The 21,497-nt window shown below is 40.3% G+C and overlaps 1 protein-coding gene across 2 annotated transcripts in view; it reads left to right on the top strand.

The window, feature by feature from the left end:
• The window catches only part of TSHZ2 (teashirt zinc finger homeobox 2), a 424,686-nt gene extending 407,065 nt beyond the window's left edge, over positions 1–17,621 (top strand). For both annotated transcript variants that reach the window (XM_078392170.1, XM_078392167.1), the window contains exon 3: positions 2,242–17,621. In XM_078392170.1, the coding sequence (XP_078248296.1) occupies positions 2,242–2,243 (2 nt within the window). In that variant the 3' untranslated portion in view covers positions 2,244–17,621. The remainder of the gene's footprint in view (positions 1–2,241) is intronic.
• The last annotated feature ends 3,876 nt before the right edge of the window (positions 17,622–21,497 follow it).

Here is a 21,497-nt window from a genome sequence, read left to right as displayed (position 1 = left end):
ATCCTATAGAATTCTAGGATTCTATGAGAGGGATTTCAGCTGACCTGACTGGCGCTCCTGTTGAGGCTCTGGTTGATGGCTGGCTCGCCGCTGCTACCAGGGCTGTTGACATGATTGCAGCTAAATGCCCTCTCCATTGCAGAGCTCGTCCAGTGCCCTGGTTTAACCAGTGAGCTATGAAGTAGAACAGGAGAAGGCTAGAGTGCAATTGGAGACGGAACCTGATGGAATATAATTGGAAAGCTGTCAGGATTGCAACTAACCATTACCTTACTAAGGTGAGGGCTGCCAGTTGAGCTCACTTCACTGTCCAGATAAGCGAAGCTTCAAATCAGTTCATTGAGAGAACCATGAATGTCAACATGTACTGTGACATACTGAAGCAGAGTATGATCCCCTCCCTTCAGAGACTGGCCACAGGGCAGTATTCCAACATGATAACAACCCCAAACACACCTCCAAAATGACCACTGCATTGCTAAAGAAGCTGAGGGTAAAGGTGATGGACTGGCCAAGCATGTCTCCAGACCTAAACCCTATTGAGCATCTGTGGGGCATCCTGAAATGGAAGGTGGAGGTGCGCAAGGTCTCTAACATCCACCAGCTCTGTGATGCTGTCATGGAGGAGTGGAAGAGGACTCCAGTGGCAACCTATGAAGCTCTGGGGAAATCTAAGCTCAAGAGGGTTAAGGCAGTGCTGGAAAATAATGGTGGCCAGACAAAATATTTACATGGTTGTTCTCTGTCCTCTGAAGATGCCGGCCACAGAGACTGGCGAAACGTCAGGAAGAACAACCTTCAGAACACGGCCAAAGAGCCCGAAAAACCCAGAACAACCATTAGATCCCGGCCGTGAAAGCCTTCGTGAAAATATTTACACTTTCTGCCCAATTTGGACATTGTCACTTAAAGGTGTACTCACTTTTGTTACCAGCGGTTTAGACATTAACGGCTGTATTGCGATATTTTGAGCACATTTACACTGTTATACAAGCTATATACTCCCTGCTTTATATTGTAGCCAAGTGTCGTTTCTTCAGTGTTGTCACATGAAAAGATATACTAAAATATTTATGAAATGTGAGGGGGTGTACTCACTTCTGTGATATATATGTGTATATAATGTATGAAGTACTCCGAAGCAGAGACGTGCCATTCAGATTATTTTGATTTCAGACCCACAGCTACAACTACTTACACATGGCTTACCTACAAAAAGGTCTAGCTGGAAGACTTCATGGCCTGTCTTCATGGCCTAGCTTCCTAGTAAAAGAGGAAGCTGCCCCTATGCTTGCTGGGAGAAGCATTTTTTTTTTCAACAGGAAGAGTCTGTATTGTGGGTCCTTTAGGTGGAAAATCCCGGATGGAGAATTTTGAGAAGTGAAGTACCAACAGCCTGAATATCACATCCCTATTCAGTAGCAGTTTTTATCAGTGCCTTATTCTAGGCCACGATGGGACCGTGTAGCTTGCCCAAAACTACACAGGTCCTAGGAGGCACAGTGGGGAGGTGAAATCTTGACCCCCTTCTTCTTACTAAGTTATCCAGTTAGAGCTGCACAGAGCTCAATAGATAACAAATACGTTTGTGACCCCGTTTTCTTATCATCCTCAATCCCTCTGAAATGGAGGCTGAAGCATAGAAGACCCACACCGTCACATTTAGAAGTTGATAATCCCTCCAAAGGCAAATGCCAGGCCAATGCAAAGCCTGTGTTTGCTTTCTTATGAGAAAGAAAGCAAAATACAGTGTTGCCTCGCAAGACAAATTTAATTCGTTCCACGAGTAGCGCTGTCTTGTGAAAAAAATGTCTTGCAAAAAGCGGTTTCCCAATGGGAACCTCGCAAGACTAATGAATTTTTTTCATCTTGCAAGGCATCGCTCTCGGGGGGGGGAACCCGTCTTGCGAAGCACGGCCATAGAAGAAGCCATCTTGCGAGGCACCATAGCGATCGCAAAAACCAATAGTCTTGCGGGTTTTTCATCTCGCGAGGCATTCATCATGCAAGGCACCACTGTACAGGGAATGTATAAAGTGTAGGAGCATGACAAGCTTGAGCTAAGATGGAGAACCACCTTCTACCCCTTGAGGGATGTTTTCCTTCTAATGATATTGTGTAGCTTGGCCCTGATGCACTTGAAGATATCAGGTCAAAAGATGGCCTTGAAGAAAAGGGAAAGAAAACCATTCATTCAATTGTTTTTGCACTATTGTAATTATTATTTTTTTCTGATTGCAGGACAAATGCCTTAACTCCCCCCCTCCCCAGCCCTCCTCCCTGGACTGAACCTCTTGAGCCCTCTTTCATCCGCTTCTGACATTGAACTCCCAACAACCCGGACCGAGAAGACTGCTGAAAGAATAATAAAAATCTCCAGCTATTCTTCTTCATCCTCACTAACAATTTGGTAATGAAGTATTGATTTCCACTCCCCTGCTTATGGACGATATTAGATTTTCATTGATAAACTGCACTGAGACTTTCTGGTCTCCACTGTCCCTTTTTGCTGTCACTAAAACAAAGTACCGCTGAAGTAGGATAATGACTGAAAACATTGATGTACTTATTTTGTCAATTTGTAACACTTGACAGGAAAGGGGGTGGGGAAGAATAATTCTTCATAGTTTAATGTCCAGGCGTGTTCCACAAGATGCAGTCACACTGGAAGCTTTGCTTTTTCATGGTAATGTCTGTTTCCTATTTATAACCCCTTTGGGATAGTTTGTCTAAAGGAAATGTTTCAACTCAGTGCAGCTATTACTGATGCACCTGGGTTGCCCAATCCACTCATTGCACTAGGGATCAATACATCACAGTAAGTAGAAGAATTATTAAGTTAAAACAGATTCAGAGCCAAAAAAACTCAGAACAGTGTTAATCTTCCCAAGCAAGTTGTTCAAATAGTTATGTGTTGCTGCCAAAGATTTGTTAAAAATGGATTGTTTTCCGGGTCTTATCATTCATGTTTCTTTCTATTCCTTCTTTCCTTTCCTTTCCTTTTAATTTAAAATCTCCACACCTCTGTATTTCGATATGTATGCGATGGAGTGATTTTTCAAACAAACAAAAGCAAAAAAAAATCATCATCATGACATGTTTTTAACATGTTTATTAAGAGTTAAAACTGCACATCACATTTGTTGAGAAAATGATGCTAAAGTTCCACTCCGTAATATGACCAAGCACATTAGATATACCTGAAGTTGCTTCTTACCTTCAAGTTAGTTTTAAAAGGAGCAGAGTTGTCTTGACATGGGGGCAAAAGCAAGCTGCTGTTTAAAAATGGTCCTTTTAACTTTTTTTCTCCATTAAAACTTCTAAGTTTCCAATTTTAATTTGTGGAATATTCACGTTAATAATGAGACCTAATTAAGACATCCATTAAAAGCCCGTTAAAGTTGATTTAACGTAAAAATTCCAATAGAACTGTATTAGATTTTCTCCATTAAATTAACGTTATGGATTTTTAACGGATGTCTTAATTATATGTTATTATTAACAGGAATACTGTATTACGCAGATTAAAATCAGGTTCTAAGTCAACTCAGAAAAGCTTCCAAGACGTTTTGATGGCGAAAATTTCCCATTGCCGATGTGCTGTTGTAGGGGTTAAGTACAGGCACAACCTTCTTTTCACCATGAAGCATTTTTAGTACAAAAACGCCACCCCATAAAACTTAATCCACCTGTAAATTTCCAGAACAAGTTTCCTTAGCCTTAAAGGAAAAATAAGAGTGCATCAAATAATAAAATATTACTTGAACAACAAATGACATGTTTAAGGTAAGCTAGGCATAAAGCCAAAAATATTTTAGAAGAAATAACTAGAGAACAAAATAAGGCTAAACTAAACATAAAGCTGGACACAGGATTTTGTGTGTGTGTGTCTGTGTGTGTGTGTGTGTGCGTGCATGCGCGCGCATGTGCTCACAAACACACACACAAGGTCATATCCATTTAGTATTTCTTCCAGTTTTCAGGAGCAGAAAAATCCTCCCTCAGAATTGTCTGAGGAATTTTGACATGATCCCTAAACTCAACATGGCGAGTGGAGGGGAGGGGGGGGCATACGAATCCTCTCCTTATTTACCTCCTAGGGAAAGTGTTGCCCTTATGCCACATATAATAGCAAATTGCTTTTTTTATGGCATGCATAACCTAGATGGGAAAAAATATGGCGCTTGAGGGAAGGAGGGGAAAAGTAAATGAAGTTCCAGGAATGTCATTCTGAAGTAATGAGGCATGGACGGAAAGTATACCCCTCACATCATCGGATTGAGATGGCAGTCGAAATAGCTTCATTGAAGTGTCAGCACTCATCCATCAATCAATCATCCACAAGGAAAAAGAACGACAGTACAACGGGGCAGCTTTTATGGGATTTACTCATGGGCATAGGGAATCGCAGCTCAAATGTAGTTCTGACATGAAAAGCAAGGTGCTGATATTATTTTTTATGATGGGAGGATCATAAAGTGAATTGAGAACAGTGAGGTCTGTCTTTGCTTAACCTATTCAACTGGAAACAAACAGAACTCAACTGGAAACGAGCAGAGCCTTCGGATGGGTTAAGATTGAAGCAGGCATGCGATGCGGCAGGGGCGGGCCACTGGCCATTGACAGCAGACATTCTATTAAAGCCAAATCAATGCATTAGCATTGGGTTTCCTCTGAAGCTGTTAAATTGCACTACGCCAAGGCCAGGATTATTAAATGCAGTTATGTAACGCAAATTTTTGCCGCATGAGCTGTGAGTCGGCAGGGAGTGGGAGCGATGCCAGAGCGGCCCATTTCACTTTGGGGAAACATGGTGTCGATTCTCCGTGCAAAAAGCAAAACAAAACAAAAAAACCAACAAAAAACAAAAAAAAACCCACACTATTTGTAGTCTCCATCTTCCCTTTCTCTAGAAGCAAATTTTATAGCTTAAAACAGATTTTGCAAGGATTGTGGGCCTGTTTTTCAATCATGCAGCAGGTACAAATTTCTTCTGGCTTGACATTGCAAAAGTATAGAGTTTTTGTGTAGAGTTCAGAATCCATCTCACTGGGAAGGTCTGGAGCGCAAGGAAGGGCCATTGAAAGACTGAGTGGTTAGCTGTTGTTAGGTGTCCTCAGGTTGCTCCTGACTCTATTGTGAGCCCTATGAGTGAGTGATCTCCAAAATATCCTGTCCTCAACAGCTCTGCTAAGTTCTTGCAAGACTGTGGCTTCCTTTGAGTTAACCCATCTCATATTTGGTTTGAGGCCTTTAATTTTTCCTAGCATTATCGTCTTTTGTAGTTCTCTGGTTCAGTTTTCCCTCCCTAAAATCAGCCAGTGGCGCGAAGTTAATTTGCCTTCTTCCAGCCTCAGTCTCCACATCAGCAAAATGTGGGCAATACAGACTTGCTTTATAGGTTTGTTGTAAAGGTTCCAGCAGGGTAACATATGGTAAGGCAGTATATAAATGCTGAAGAATTATTTATTACTAACGTGCTGTTGTGCAGTTCTTGTTCATTTCAAAGGAGTGCATGCATAATAAGTTCCTAGAGCATTATGTCCTAAATATGCAAACTGGTGTGTTTTACAGTATGTTGGTAATTTATATGCTGTTTGGTATCAGCAGAACATTTTGTAAGTTCATTCAGGAGACTGATTAAATGCATCAGATTCTGCCATTTGGAACATGGTCAATGCAGAAAGCCATTGTCCTTGGGGGAAAACTGCTATATTGCTTTCAGTGGTTATGAATCTGTCCCAGCAAAAAGAAGATATGAATCAAAGGAAGCCAGAAGCAGAATTCTCTGAAATCAAAGGACAGTCTTTTTAAGGATCTGCAAGCTTAGAGGGTGATCTAACATAATCTTTGGGTACAATTGTGTTACTAAGCGACTGAGCTGGGAGCTAGGCCTTCAATTTTCACTATTGCTACAGACTCAAAAGGATGAAATCCTGTTGCTTAGCATAGTAGATTGCAGTGGGGATTGAATCAGTGGGGATTTGGTAAGTCAGCTTCTCTGTAGATTCCTTTGAGTCAAATGGCCTACTCTAATTGTGACTTACTTTAGGACGGTAAATCACACTAGAGCAGGCCCATTTGAACAGATGGAATTTCCAAAAGAGCTGACTCACAAAATCCCCGCTGGTTCATCGGGACCACTCTACTATGACTTATTATGCGAAGTAATAGGATCTAAGACAGTAAGTAACCATAGGATAGTTTCTGTCTCCCAACTCTGAAATATAATAATAATAATATTTAGCTTAGATATCTGGGCTGGGAAGCCAGAGTTTGGGAGTTCTATTCTCCACTGTGCCTCCTTGATAGGGGTGAGACTCAATGATCCATAGGGTCCCGTCCAGCTCTGCAATTCCAAAATGATGATTCCCTTACACTCTAACTATGTGTTCTAGTCAATGCGCAGTGTTGTTGTTTTCCTTCATACAAAAAGAGGTGTGTGGAAACTTGGTCCAGTTCAGGACCACAGCACACCAAGATGGTAGGTTTCACCCTTCCCTCTTGAATGACACCCACCCGATCCTGCCTCACCAGTTAGATGGCAACACGGGAAACACTCCCAGTGACACCAATGGGAGCTATGCTTCCCTCAGCCAGGTTTTTGCTTGCTTGTTTGTTTGTATTTAACTACTGCACTGGGAAGAAAATAGCGGATGGAAGGGAATAAAACCTTGTTCCCTGTGTGGTGTAATACCAGTTTGTATCGGTGCCCTACTTCAATTATTTTAAACAAAGAGAAAACACAAAAGGAGATACATACTATGTACAATGGTTTGCATTCTAGGTTCCTGTAATTGTTTCACGCACCATTTTTAGTGAGGTAGAAAGACGGCGACATAGAATCCATACCTAAATGCTTTTTACATTTACTACCACATGGGTGGGGCTGTAGCTGTGGAGAGAAGCATTAAACCACTCCCATTTGCCTATTTCCATCCTGACAACCTCACATGAACATTATTTTCAAAGCAAAACATTTTGGACTACAGCTCCCAGAATTCCCCACTCAAGTCACCTGGTTACCGTCTACCCCTACTTGCAAAGCTATTTAGGACCACAGCTCCCACAAATCCTCAACTAGTATAACTAGTGGCCAAGCTGGCTGGGCATTCTGGGACCTGTAGTTCATTCCCCCCCCACCTTTCCAATCTCTGACAAAACGCTAGCATGATAATTAACCATCCTTTGAGTGGCTCTTGGCAGCACCAGCTATTTTACATCCCCCCTCCCTCAGCTAGAGGACCAAGTAAGAACCTTAACTTTGCATCTAACATCTAAGAAGAACAAGCATAGACAGAATAAAACTCTAAATTTCTTTTGAAAAGTTACCTATAAATGACAATATCACCTTATTAAAACTCTGCTTGTTTTGTCTGCACTTGCTCTCCTTTGGGAACATTTTAGATGCACATTTGAATTAAGTGGTCTTGTTTGAGACAATATGTTCTTAAAAATAAAATAAAAATATTGCCTCTCTTTCACACTTATTTCTTTTCTTTCTTGGTATAAACCTGGATGAGCTGATGGTTTATTTGTCATATAAATCAGGGAAGAATAGAGGGGGGGAATATTGTTGCCTCTTTTCTGTGTCACCTCCACTCAATATTATCTCGACTTTTATTCTTATTGGAGATCATGAAAACATTAATTAAAAAAACTGGTGATCAAACAAGCTAGATATTTATGATTTGCATTCCTCCTTATTAACAGGTGGCACGTTGATATACCATACATCCAAGCTGCTTATTCTCTCGTGCTGCAATAAAGCAAGAGAAATTGTCACCATCACCTACAGCTAGAAAAGATTTACTCAGAAATGTGGGCTCCTTTTTTTGTTGTTTACTGTCAGCATATGACACTCTTAAAAATGGGAAAGGGGAGATTTAGATTATGCCCTTCATATTGTTTCACATCCCACTTGACCAGCTTACCATGGACATGATGTTATTGTAGCTACAAGGGGTCAGCCTACATCCCAAATATGTTTTGTTCGTAGTGTCAAAGTCATCCGACCTACCTAACCAGTACTGATGGACAAACGCAAGCTTACATCACACATCTGTTAACAGCTTCCTCTAGAAAAAGCACACATCCTCCATAACTTGGAAAGAAGGCAGATCAGGAGAACATCTCTACAGAACTCTGGTCAATTTTTAAGGGCCTTTGCTGCATTGCATTTGCATGTACCTTTTCTTTCTTGGAATAACTCTGAAAACAATCACATATACCTCTATTTTCGGTAGTTCTGTAAATTTGTGGTGCCTTCTGACTGTGGATGGTGCTGATTGGCTAGCAACAATTCCTTCAAAATACTTCCCCTCAAACATGGGAACAATTTTTGCACGCTCTCTCTCCTCTCTCTTGTTACAGACAGAAAGCAAGCATGCAAGTTGAACCCCCCAAAAATCACCTACCTGATGTATGAGGAAGATGTTTAATGCTGTTTACTGTATTAGGCTTTGATGTGCTAAAATGGATGCCTGTGTGAGAAGAATTTCAGAATGACCACGCTGGATTATACCAAAGACCTTCCTAGTCCAACATTCTGTTTCCACAATAGTGAATGTGTTGTCCAGGGGAAGCCTGTAGAGCATGACCAACAGCAGCCTCTTGTTCATGCACCCAGAAACTAATTTATAGAGGCATGTTGCTTCTGATACTCTGGGAGGGCCCAAACTCCCCTGCTGCTTCGAGTGGGAAACAATGTGCCACTTTACTCCCACTGCCAGCTGGACACCTTGCAGGATAGAAAGGCACTTTCCTACCCCTTATCAGAGAGGGAAAAAAGGGATTTCTAAGAGCAACGACAATGCCTCCCAGTGCAGGGCATTGAGGGAGAAAGAAGCAGAACCATGCCACGCAGGAGAAAGATCAGGAGGGATTGCAAAAGAAAATGCCTTGCTTTGGAGAAAAGATGGATGGCAAGCAGCAGGGGACCAGTTTTATCTTATAAGCCACATCCCAAAGTTGTTCCTTAATGAGATCAAAGGCTGCTGGCAGGAGTGGCTGAAGATGTGTCGCTGAACTCCCGCTGCCTGAAAAGAAGGAATGGGCTTCCGTTGTGGCATCTTCCCCACTAAGAGCCAGCTTTATTCAGAACATGTGATCTCCACAATTCCAGGCCATTAGGTGTCCTCCTTGAATGCAAGGCCATGTAGGAGGATTGATTAGGAAAATCGCCTGCTGGGACACTCAAGAGATGCTCTTCCTAATTCCTTTTCTGTCAGAGCCACCACACACAAAGCAGCTCACGTCCATTATAAGCTGCTCCATATAAACATGGGGAAAAGCTTAGAACGCAGGAACAAAAAAGAAAAGCAAAAACCCAAATAAAGCAAACAAATCAGTTTACTCGAAAAAGCCTGTCGGCCTAATGCAACTTCCCTTTCTATTACTCCACTATAATTCCTTGTCCAACTTTCATACGAGATTTTTGGATAGGAAAAAAAACATCATGGCTCTGTATATGTTCCTTCCTTTGGCATTACTCCTTTCCTTCAAAAATAAGAACATCCATTCTCATTAGCTTTCGGGTTCCTTTTACTGTCTGATATAAAATAAATGTATAGATGGGTTCTTTTCAACCCAAATAGCAAAAGGAGCAGAACATCTGAATGGACTGTCCCTCTCCCTCCCTCTCTGTATATATTCTCAAGCCATTAAACCCTAAACCCAATATCAGGTTATGTCTTGCCTACTACAAAAAAATCACAAAGCTCTGCTTATATGAGATGGTATTCTTTGCATTAAATGCTTGTTCAAGATTAACTCATCTTGTTTCCTTTGAAATCTTAAAGGACATTCAAAAAATCAATAAGTTACATATTAATGCCTCTCCAAAAGCGTTTGCAGGGGAATGCTTCTCGTCAAAGATACTTCCAACAATATAAATGAAGCAGCGCTGGCTTCTTTCTTTATTACTTAACAATAAATAAAGCACCATATGTACTGTGATATAAATACACTAAGCAGAATTAGACTTTTACAGCAAATGTTAATTTCACCTTCCCACACAAAGGGATAAAAACAAATCCATCAACAAGAAAAATGTAGACATAAGTAAAGTCATGAACTATCTGCTTTAAAACTTATTTCTCTTCTTTAAAACAGAAAAGTAAAAACACACATCATTCGTGGATGTAAAGACATTTGCAATTTTAAATTTTTGACACATAATGTTGACCGTTTACATTTTGGCATCATAATAAACCTTTTACCCTTTTAGAGTTCCAGCACCTACTGCCATTAAATAATTTTTGCCTGACCTCTTAATTTTGCAGACTGGTAAAATTTTCAGTAGATTTTTTTTAAAGGAAAGGAAAGCTCTAAAAAGCTGTAATTTTCTGACAACGGGAGAACTGAAATTAATATGTATTAGGGAGACTGATTAAAATAATCATCAATATGATTTCTGGGAATTTTGTTTGGGGGAAAACCCTCCAAGTTTGTGGTGAATCAGAAGCCACTGGCAATGGTGCGGCTAAAAAATATTGTAAATAAATAAATAAATAAATAATAAAAATTAGTAGCTGCAAAAAGATGAATTAGAATCAAATAAATTATTGGTTATTTCTCTGGAGATCTCATCAGGAGAGCAGGGATGAGTAAACTGTGGCTTGAGTTCCATGTGTCAACCCCCTATAGTCCCCAGTACAGTCACCCCAGATGTTCCCCATGCCTGGTTCCACTGTTATTCCCCCATAAAAACTTTTCTCTCTGTGTAAAAATAGCTTATCATATGAGGTCCCCAAATGAGAGAGGAAAATAGATCAAACAAACCAGAGATATCCATATGGTCCTTAACACAATCCAAATGTAGAAGAGGTGGTACCTTTATTTATTAATTAAATGTTTGACTTTTAGTGGACTAAATCAGTGGTTTCCAACCTTGGGAAACCCAGGTGTTACAATCATAGGATCATGCAATAATTGAATCATTGAGTTGGAAGGGGCCTATAAGGCCATCAAGTCCAACTCTCTGCTCAGTACAGAAATCCAAGTCAAAGCAGATCTGACAGATAGTTGCCCAATTTTCTCTTGAATGCCTCCATTGTTGGAATGCTCACTACCTCCCGTGGTTCCATTGTTGTACTGCTCTAACAGTTATGAAGTTTTTCTTGATATTCAGTCTAACTAGCTTCCTGTAGCTTGAGTGCATTATTATGTGTCCTGCACTCTGGAATTACTGAGAACAGATGCTGCCCCTCCTCTGTATACTTTCAAGTATTTGAAAAGTGCTGTCATATCTCCCCTCAGTCTTCTTTTCTCAAGGCTAAACATGACCAGTTCTTTCCGTCTTTCCTCATAGATTTTGGCATCCATCTTTAAATGTGGTGTCCAGAACCAGATACAGTACTCTAGATGGCTCCTAACTGGTGCTGAACAGAGGGGAGCTAGTACGTACCTCATGGGATTTGGAGACCAAAATAGCATTTGCTTTTTTTACAGCCACATCACACTGTTGACTGCTATGTATTTGGCTTTTGATCTACAACAATTCCAAGATCCTTCTCACTTGTAGTATTACTGAGCCAAGTATCTCCCCTCCTGTAACTGTGGTCTGTGCAACTCCAAGAAACCCCAGCCAGCACAGCTGGTGGTTAAAGGTTCTGGGAATTGCAATCCATGAACACGCTGAGTTACCCGAAGTTGGAAACCATAGATCTAAATAAAGGTATCACCTATCCTACATTTGGATATAGATTTGTTATGGCCAACATTTCAAAGCGATCCTTAAACCTTCTTACGAGTGAGAACGTCAACATTTAGAGGCCATGATGTTGTTGATGATCTTTCTCCAAAGCTACACCAATCTCTCCTTATGCCAACCTTCTTCAACTAAAACTTCTCCCCCTTTACCATGCTTTACTTCAATGGGTGGCAGAGAGCAGTTACAATGGAGAAGCACCATGTTCCATTCGGTATATGAGGGCTCATCCACACAAAGCATAGGTCCTTTGATAAGTACATGATTGGTCAATGAGATTCTCATTTTTTTACATGTTGTTCAGATGACACAAGCGTTGTGTTGGTATCATCTGAGACTTTCTAAATTTCTTTGTTTCCTCTGCAAAGCATTGTTTTTTTTAAAACTCACATCGTCCTGGAGAGAGTGGACTTTAGAGCTATAGCAATTCCTTGTTTATTTCCATGGGTAGAGATTCCTGGTCTGTAGCTTCCGATAATTGGAGTCAAAAAGCCAAAAACAAACATGCAAACAAACAATTTTTAGATTCCAAGGATTCCAAGTTGTTCTTCTCAGGGAATATTTCAGTTTATTTTATTTTATTTTTATTTTTTTAGACGAGAGAAGCAGAAATTGATGAACCTGGAAATGTAGTTCCAGATACTATTAAAAAAACCAAATGCTATGGTGGGACTCTTTTGTTACTTGCAACACAGTGGGGGGGGGGGGGAAGTTGAGGAAAAGCAACAAGAAAGTGAAAATTAAACTTGTGGTTTAAACAAACAAGCAAACAAACAAACCGTGTCCCAATTCAAACCATATGAAAGTACATGGGAGTTTTGCACCAGGATTTATGGCTTCTGTAGTGGCAAACTGCCTCTATGGCAGCCTATGGAATGATTCACTGAGTGATAAGTTCCACCAATGGGGAGAGCAACAAGATAAGCAGGGATATCAGCCACTGTTCTAAGGAAGGAGATGGCGCAGTGTGCATGTACTGGCCCGCCTCCCCTCCTTATTTCAGTGACCCATGAGCATGCTTAGGGTTACTGGTTATGGATGCTATTACTGTCTTCTCTATCCTCTGTTGCCTCTCCGTGTTTGCTGGTAATAAGGAAATGTGTTTTCCCTCTCTGCGTGTGCCTCTTAGCAGCAGCTGAATATACCTACCCAATATCAAGAGCGTGAGAAAGTTACTTGTGTGTATTACAAATGCCGGTGTATTTTTGTGTATTACACATCCCTCAGGATTCGGGATTCCAGGGAATGTAAAGCACTTCTTGGTGAACATATAAAAAGAGCTCTCCTTGCCACTAGACATTAAGATGAAGGTTTTTTGTTTGGTTTTGTTTTTTGTCAATCAGAGAGAATTTGCTCACTTGCAGGATTGATTTTTGCACATGTGGAAGGTTTGAAACTTTGACCTTCTTGTGTGGATTTTTAAAAGCATTGAATGGTTTTTTCTTATCCCTGTGAGCAATCAGCCTGTCCCTCTGTGCTTGCTGTTGTGTGTGCTTAGGTTTGCAGGGGGAAAAGATGCTCAGGATACAAATTGGAGTCTCACTCTTATGCTGTAGGTGAAATCTCTCCAGGGAGCTTGAGACATCTCAAACAGCACAGCCCGTTTAAAAAGATAGCTCTAAACACTGGAGAAATTTCTTGACATCCCTTGCCCGCAGTACAAAACATACATTTTCTAAGCATTAGCCCATACACAGCAATGCTCCCTTCAGATTTACTTGTACCCTGGTACCTTTGCATGTATGCAATTCTTCCTTCTACCGAAGTGAAAGCCATAGCTGGTGTGGTAGTGGCACAGCAAGCAGCTCCCTGGATTGGCATAATTGGAGTTTGTGCATGGAGAAGGCACTGCATTGCAATATACCCAATAGGGGAGAAAGGAGGGATCAAAAATCAAATCAAATCAATGGACTGAATAATCAATACACTCACCCGCATATTCCATGATTCTGCCAAACTGCACCCTAATCCCCCTTTTAATGTTGATTGGCTATTCGAAGAGCTGATAATATTTTTATTTAATTTATTTATTCTGTTTAGGCTTTTATTTATGAAGGATAAGTAGCAGAGGTACCCAGTGCAAATGAGATTGTATAGGAGTATAATGCTTTTCATTCGACACACCTCTGTCCAGCCCATTCTTGCTAAAGAACTTTCTATTAGCAAAGTTGGTTTTCAGTTATTCATTAGTGGAGAATTATGAAATGAAGTCAGAGGCTCATTCTGGCTTTGGAAATATCCGCAAGCACTTGTAAGAATGTCTGCATGAAGAAGCAAATTAAGCAGCACTGTTAGTCTTGCTTCTCTTTATGTTCTTAACTGTGCCAACTATTCTTAGTGGTATCTAGAAAGAAACCAACGGGAGCAAAAAAAAATCACAATAGAAAATCACTTTAAATTGTTGAGGGTGAAGGTAATAAGATCTCTTTCCCCCTCCAACTTCACTGCATTGTGCATGAGTCATGAGCACGCTGAAATCACCTTTAATCAGCTGGGATTTGCCCTAATTGCAGGCAATTTGATGCCACTACTATCATTCCTATTGCACATGTGGAACTGTGCAACAGGATTTCAGCCACTATCTGTAATGTATATGTGGCCACCAATGGTTCATAATGCATGATGGGAGGTATTTATGAATGGATAGGTTCCTGTATTGTCTCCAAATTTATAAGCAAATTTTAACTGAGATTAGGCAAAGTATTGTCTTTGCTTATACAGAAAAGATTCTCTGACTTCTAAACTAACAAACAAGCAGCACAGTGTAATGGAAGGAAATCCCACAATTCTCTGTAGGGTTTGCATCTCGTGCCCTTACTTCTGCCCGATCACTCACACACTGTTTTGAGACCTTCACCATAAGAATAGGAAGGCATCCGAAAACACAAACGTTGATCAATTTTATCCAGCACTCAACAAAAATTTTGGTACCTATTTCATTCTGCTGTATAGATTCAAATGATGAAACCTGAATAATTTCCATTCTATGCAGAGTTCTTATCAAATAATCTCTTGTGCAATGCAGCTTTTTGTCATCCATGATGTCTTCTGAGTCATTCTGCCTCACCCCCCAAATACACAGGCAGTTTTCTTCCCTGTGTTACATATTGATAACAGAAATTTCTTTCTGTTTTATACAAAAGAATCGTGGCAATGTGGAGACTAGCAAAAATGGTCAGCTGTTTGTAAAGCTGATGGTTTTGGTGCAGTAACAGATGAAAGAGCAGCACCACAGTTAGAAGCTGGGCTGTCTTAAGAAGAAAAGTATGTCCAGTTATCTTCTAGCATTTTTTTACAGCTTCGCCAATTTGCAAATTGGCTAGATTTCCTTGATTTCTTGGAGGTGTTATAGATCACCTGTGAAGAGCAAGTTCTCGAAAGTGTACTCCTCTTGAACCAGGTGTGTGAGCTACCTAGGACATTTTCATTTTCTCTTTTCCTCTGTCTGTCTCTCTCTGTCCCCACCTCGCCTTACACATCTGCGGAGAACAGACCTCCTTTTTAACAAACACAACTCTTAAAAGTTCCCACCTGAGATTCCTTTTCTTTCCATAAGAAACTGCAGCAAGTGTATCTGTCAGAATGTTTCGGTGCATCTGAGGCACTACTTTTGTTACAAGTTGCATGCTGTATAGATTATATATTGCCTGTAGACTTGGGGCAAAGGGTAGAGGGTGGCTTGGGGGTGGGGGAAAAGGAAGCAATGGTGGAATGAGGAAAAGCAAGCTGCTTTTCTATGTGCGTGCACTGCAGCTTGAACGGATGGAAATTGAAGCCTTTGATGCATTTTTTATACTGTACATATTTGTATATAATTAACTATATTGCCATGTTAATGAACACAAATTTTTTGTTATATTTGCTTGTTTCTGTTTCCTAAAAAAAAGAAGAAGAAGAAAAAGAAAGGGGGAAAAAACAGTCCCCCAAACCCCGGCCCATTATGTTTGCTATTTCCATTGTCACGATTACTGGTGTTGTTTTCTTTGCTCATCGGCTCTTAATTCCACTACAAGGAATTAAAACTGAGTTTACAGAGAAACAATGGAGAAAACAAATCTGTATCTGCATGAGACCTGCCCGGTGCTGGAGACAGCGAACATCATAATGATAATGATGATGATAATAATGCTAAAATGACATCCAGGTTTTGCTTTGAAGAAATATTTATCCCTCCCCGAGGAAACGCATACATGTACAATGACCCTTTTTGTATTTTATCTAACAATGCCTGAATTTATTTATTTTTTCTTTTAAAAAAACGGAGGGGGGGAGTCTTTTCCAGAGAACAATTCGTAATTGTCAAAATTTGAAACATTAGCTTAATTTTGTTTTCATGACCTCACATTTCTCCTTCTTATTTATTTTCTGGCTGTTCTAATGGGCCCCAAGGCCACAGCTGCCTTGTAGTACCGTTCTTCCACATTAAGGATGTTTTTAAAATTACAAAGATTATTGAGCCAACAGGCTGTTTTAATCAAAACCATGTTTCACTTGGTTTTTGATGATTATGAATGGTCCTTACAGTTAAATTTAAAAAAAAAATTAAAAAGGAAAGCAAATTGAACCACAGGGCCCTGACATTAAGGAATAGAGCACCATCCAGTGGTAAAAAAAAAAGAGTTATTCGCAAACTAGTCTAATCTGAGCATAAATATTTTCTCGCTTCAGACAACAGGAGGTTTTAAAATATGCCAGCCTACTTGATGGGTGGTGGCCACCCTCCACACACTTCTCTAGAGTAAGCTTCCTTTGAATTTATCAGACTGAATGTGCCTGATTGGATTCCAGCAATAGTTAGGAGAAGATTTTAAAAAAACACAAAAACCAGCCCAGAAAATGTCAGCCACTATATGAGGAACTCAACTGCTAGATATTCAGGATTGATAATCTTGTAGTAAACAAATTATCATCAGTGTTATGGAATCAGATCTAAATATATCTGGGATAAAACCTTTCATGGACAACTGTTTTTCAATTAAACGCACCTTGGCTATTGCGAGGAGAAGCATTTTTACGTCCAGTTTCAATCTCTTGTTATCTAGAGATAATAATATGCAATGAATTTGAGATTTAGATTTAAATGGACTTAGATAAAGCTACTTTGCCACATTCAGTTCTGCAGCACATTCCAGGGATCTCCCCTCACCTGAACCACTTTATTTTAAAAAAAAACCTGGAAAATACAGATTCAGAAATACTTGGCTATTTGAAAATAAAACCATTCCAGTTTCACAGTAGTAATTAAAGTCTGAAATAATAGACAAATTGCTCGTCTTTCACCAATGTGTTCAGAAGGAGGAGGGTTACCTCTACTATGCATTTAATCCTGAACGCTTCATTTCCATTACAAAATGTTTCCATATGTATATTATTTACATTTTTTAAAAATAAGAAACATGGCAAGTCTTTGCTTTGTGGCAGGCCAGGAAAAAAAAAGGGGGGGGGGAAAGAAACACCGCATCTTTTTCTCACCGCAGTTATTGTTCTCATCTGAAGTGTTATCATAATTTGCATCAGGAAATCCGACTGCAGACATTAAGGGCTTGGGTGTGTTCAATTATGATTTTGCTGGAGGCTGTCCCTCATTTTAATGCCTTCCTCATTGAACTACCTTTCTGAAATCTAGCTGATACGGTTTGCCATAGACACGCTCCACAACATCATTAGCTTTGCAAATAGCTTCATTTCAGTCAAGGCAGACTTCAGTTTGGGCCAATTGTAAAATGGAAATTTGAAGAAGGAATAATAATTAAAAAAAAACAGATGCACTTAAAAACATGAAAAGAATTATTTATATGATAAAAATATATTTAGATTTTCAAAGCACAAGACGGAACGGAAGTGCTCTTTTTATGCTTTCTGAAGATGTTAAAAGTCTTTCTACATCAGGCTTAATAAATCTGTAATGACATTTGATGGATTGATTTCTCACTCTGTCTGCATCTATGTGTATGTGTGTGTGTATTTACACAGCCTGTATGTGTGTGGGTTTTTCTCTCTTCATTTAGAAACAGAAGAGAGGGAGAATCCTCTGACTTCACTAAGAAACAAGTCCAGAGTCTGTGTCTACAAGAGACTTGTTTTTAATTCTCTTATCTCTTGGATTTCCTACCGTTGTGGCATTAGATTGGATATCACATAAGTCAAGTGAGGAGACAAATGTGTTCTGATGTCATCATTCCTATTTCCTCACTTGTGTTATTAGAAATACCATGTCCATTAATTTCCACTGCTGGAGAACCAAAAGAAAAATCCAGCTGTGATTCCCCCCCCCTCCCGTGGTTAAAAAAAGGGGGTGTTGATTAAGCGCTTTCACAATGATTGTCTTCCAGATCAAGGCCACAATCCTGAGGTGTCTTTGTAAGAAGGTGATTCTGATGGCATGGTTCAGCTATGGCTCACAGGATCAAAATATCAAGATGTTTTGATTAGCAGAAAACACTTATCTCCACCCTCACTTAAGCGTCCTGATTCTTTTTAGCATTTCCTCAATATAGCTGCGGACAAGGGTGACACACAAATTTTTCTGAGTAAAAGCAAAATTGAGCAACAACACTGTGAGCTGTCTCTGTTATAATGCAAAGTACTTTATCTTCGTTTCAACCGTAATAGCCATTCAGTCTTACTTGTTCTTGCTGTGTTCTTCTCTGCCACCAAGTCACTTTCAGCTTATGGCATGGCCACGATAGACTTCAAGGTATGTGGAACGATCGTTTTCCCTAGTTTATCCCAGTGAATTTCCATAGTCAGGTATAGAATTGAACCTAGGTCTCCTAAGTCTGAGTCTGAGCTTCCATCCACTACACCATATGTGTTTTGAGACCTAGTAGCTTTACAAAAGGGGAGGTGGTGGCGCTGTGGGCTAAACCACAGAAGCCTGTGCTGCAGGGTCAGAAGACCAGCAGTCGTAAGATCGAATCCACATGACGGAGTGAGTGTCCGTCGTTTGTCCCAGCTCCCACCAACCTAGCGGTTCGAAAGCAAGTAAATGCAAGTAGATAAATAGGGACCACCTCGGTGGGAAGGTAACAGCGTTCCGTGTCTAAGTTGCACTGGCCATGTGACCACGGAAGATTGTCTTCGGACAAAACGCTGGCTCTACGGCTGGGAAACGGGGATGAGCACTGCCCCCTAGAGTCGAACACGACTGGACAAAAATTGTCAAGGGGAACCTTTACCTTCACCTAGCTTTACAAAAATTGCTAGTACTAATTTGTTGACATTGATCAACCGAGGTATCTGCATCTCTGTATCTTTTTTTGGTACATGATTGCCTTGATGAGTACCTACAATTCAGCATTTACAATGACACCAACCTGTTTGGGATAAGGTGCAGTTGGTCTGGGACTGAAGCATTCCATTCAGTGCCGCAGAAACAGTCATTGCTCCTTTGAAAGAATATGCACACTGAATGACTCACTTGGCTGCTGTGAATGGGGCAGCCCTTGGATCTAGGAGATTCTCATTTAAATCTTTGGTTAGGTTAAATAGCTATTCATTCAAACAAGCAAGCAAGCAAGCAAACAAACACAAAGCTCATGCCAGCACGGCTGTGCAGATTAATGGAATACCCTCTTTCAGATTTCACAGATGAAAGCAGGGACATGCTGCTTAACACTCCTACTCGCGTTCCAAGAATCACAGCCTGAGCCTACTCAAAGTGCTACAGCATGCTGATAGTTCAGCTCTGCTGGCTAGATGCTGTTATTTGTCCATATTACATAATAGTCTGTCCTGTATTGACTTAGACGTTGCTATTCTTTTTATGGTTCTCATGTCGCTTCCAATTTATCATGACCGTAATAAGGTTTCTGAGGAATGTGAGATGTGCCTTACCATTGTTACTTGCCAGTGAATTTTTGTGGCTGTGATTTGAATCCAGGTCTACTGACATCTAGTCCAACACTCTATCCCACATTGACTCTTGACTTAGAGGTTAAGAAGTCTCTTTGGAAAACAAAGGAAAAAGAACAATGTAAAACCTAAACATTTCCTTGTAAAATCTTTTATCAGAAGGCAGTTAAGAAGTTGGAGGTGGTGTGCTGTGTGGTACTTTTGCGCATGAGAGAAAAGATGTGTGCACACACGGAGGGATTTTACAGCACACTTCCTGACACTTGGCCAGATACCTTCTGGATGTTTTCGATTGCGGCTTCCATCATCTCCATCCTGGAGGCCTCACTTAAAAACTTCCGCAACAGAGCGGAATCTCAAACAATGGACAACTGTTGAAACTATGGCAACATTTTAGCAAGCTATAGAAAAAACTGATATATGGAAATAAGTGGAGTTGCACTCACTCCAAATGCCTAGACCAGTGAGATGTTCCATAGGTATAGCACTAATCTCTGGATCTGGTGTCGTTCAGAAGGCATTCTCTCATGATAATTTATAAAAGCCAGAATCCTACGGTGTTGTTGATCAATGCTGGTATAAGTGCAATAGTATATGATTTTTGTCATTTTCTGTTAATTGATTTTTAATTTATTTTATTATAATTGTATATATGTTCCTGTTAGCCGCTCAGAGTGGTATAGATTTACCAGATGAGCGGGATATAAATCAAATAAATAAAATAAATAAATAAATACAGGCACTCCTCACTTACCAACCTACCTGTTTAATGACCTCCTTTCCATTGGACTATTTCAGTGATGTGGAGAGGGGGGATTTGCTGCTTGGGTAACAGCCTATCCATATTATTTTACCCAGGCTTCGTGCTCTGGAGAGGACACTCCAGCTTCGCATACAGCGTTGAAGTCCTCCATACACAGCACGTTACCATAGTCTCTCGGGACTGAAGGATGCCTATGAAGATGATGATGATGATTACCCTCATAAGTCCCCATAATTTATTACTCCCTTGTACACTATTATTGCTCTTCTAGTCGTAAGAATGGAACTCAGTTGTTAAGTGAGGAGTGCCTGTACATTAGGGCAGCTAATTGCCTCTGATTAATGAGTTGCCACTTGCATTTCTAGTCATACACCAAGTCATGTGATTGGCATGCAAGTAGGAATGCCACTCATTGATTAGAGGCAATTCACTACAGTTAGTTATGCCATTGTCCTTATGCCAAAATAAACCAGTAAGGGATTCTGGACCCTAAGGATGAGTTTATTTATAAATATAGGAGATGAGCACAGAAAGAGAGTTACATATCTCCAACAGAAGGGATCACCTACTGAGACACATCAACCTTCCAGAGAAAAATGCCATTCGCTTACCAAGCCCAACTTTTCTCTCTCTCCCTTTGTCTGTCAGAGCTAAACTACATGCCACGTTAAATGTGCCACATGCAGATGAGATTCCTTTTCTTTCTTTTTGCTTACAAATAAAGTGTATGTTGGGGTCTGATCCACTTCAGGACTGTCATGCATAGAGAGGCAACATTTGAACCTTCACCCAAGCTGCTTCCTCCTTTTCTTCTTTGTGCATTATGTGCCATCAAGTCAGAACCGACAGCGGCACTAATCGTGTTTTCTAGGTAAGTGAAAAATATAAAACACTTTTTTGGGTAAAAATAACAGTTATAATCTGTAATGGCAGATTCTGAATCAGGAATAGTTGTCCCAGGTAAACAGGAAGACCTGGATCATGCAATTTAGCTCTATCAAATCATTTCTTTTAAGAATGGCTGGCCTGCCCCTGCTCCTGGCGGATTCCAGGACAGCATACAGAAATGAAGACAGGATATAATTAAAAACAACATGACATTTCACATCACCTTTCACAGAAGGATAAAACTGAATTATATTTCCTCCATACTGCCCGCTGTGTTAACTA

Source organism: Pogona vitticeps, chromosome 4 (assembly GCF_051106095.1).
Source record: "Pogona vitticeps strain Pit_001003342236 chromosome 4, PviZW2.1, whole genome shotgun sequence".
Lineage (NCBI taxonomy): Eukaryota > Metazoa > Chordata > Lepidosauria > Squamata > Agamidae > Pogona > Pogona vitticeps.
Note: the sequence above shows the minus strand (reverse complement) of the source record. Positions and strands in the feature narration are given on the sequence as shown.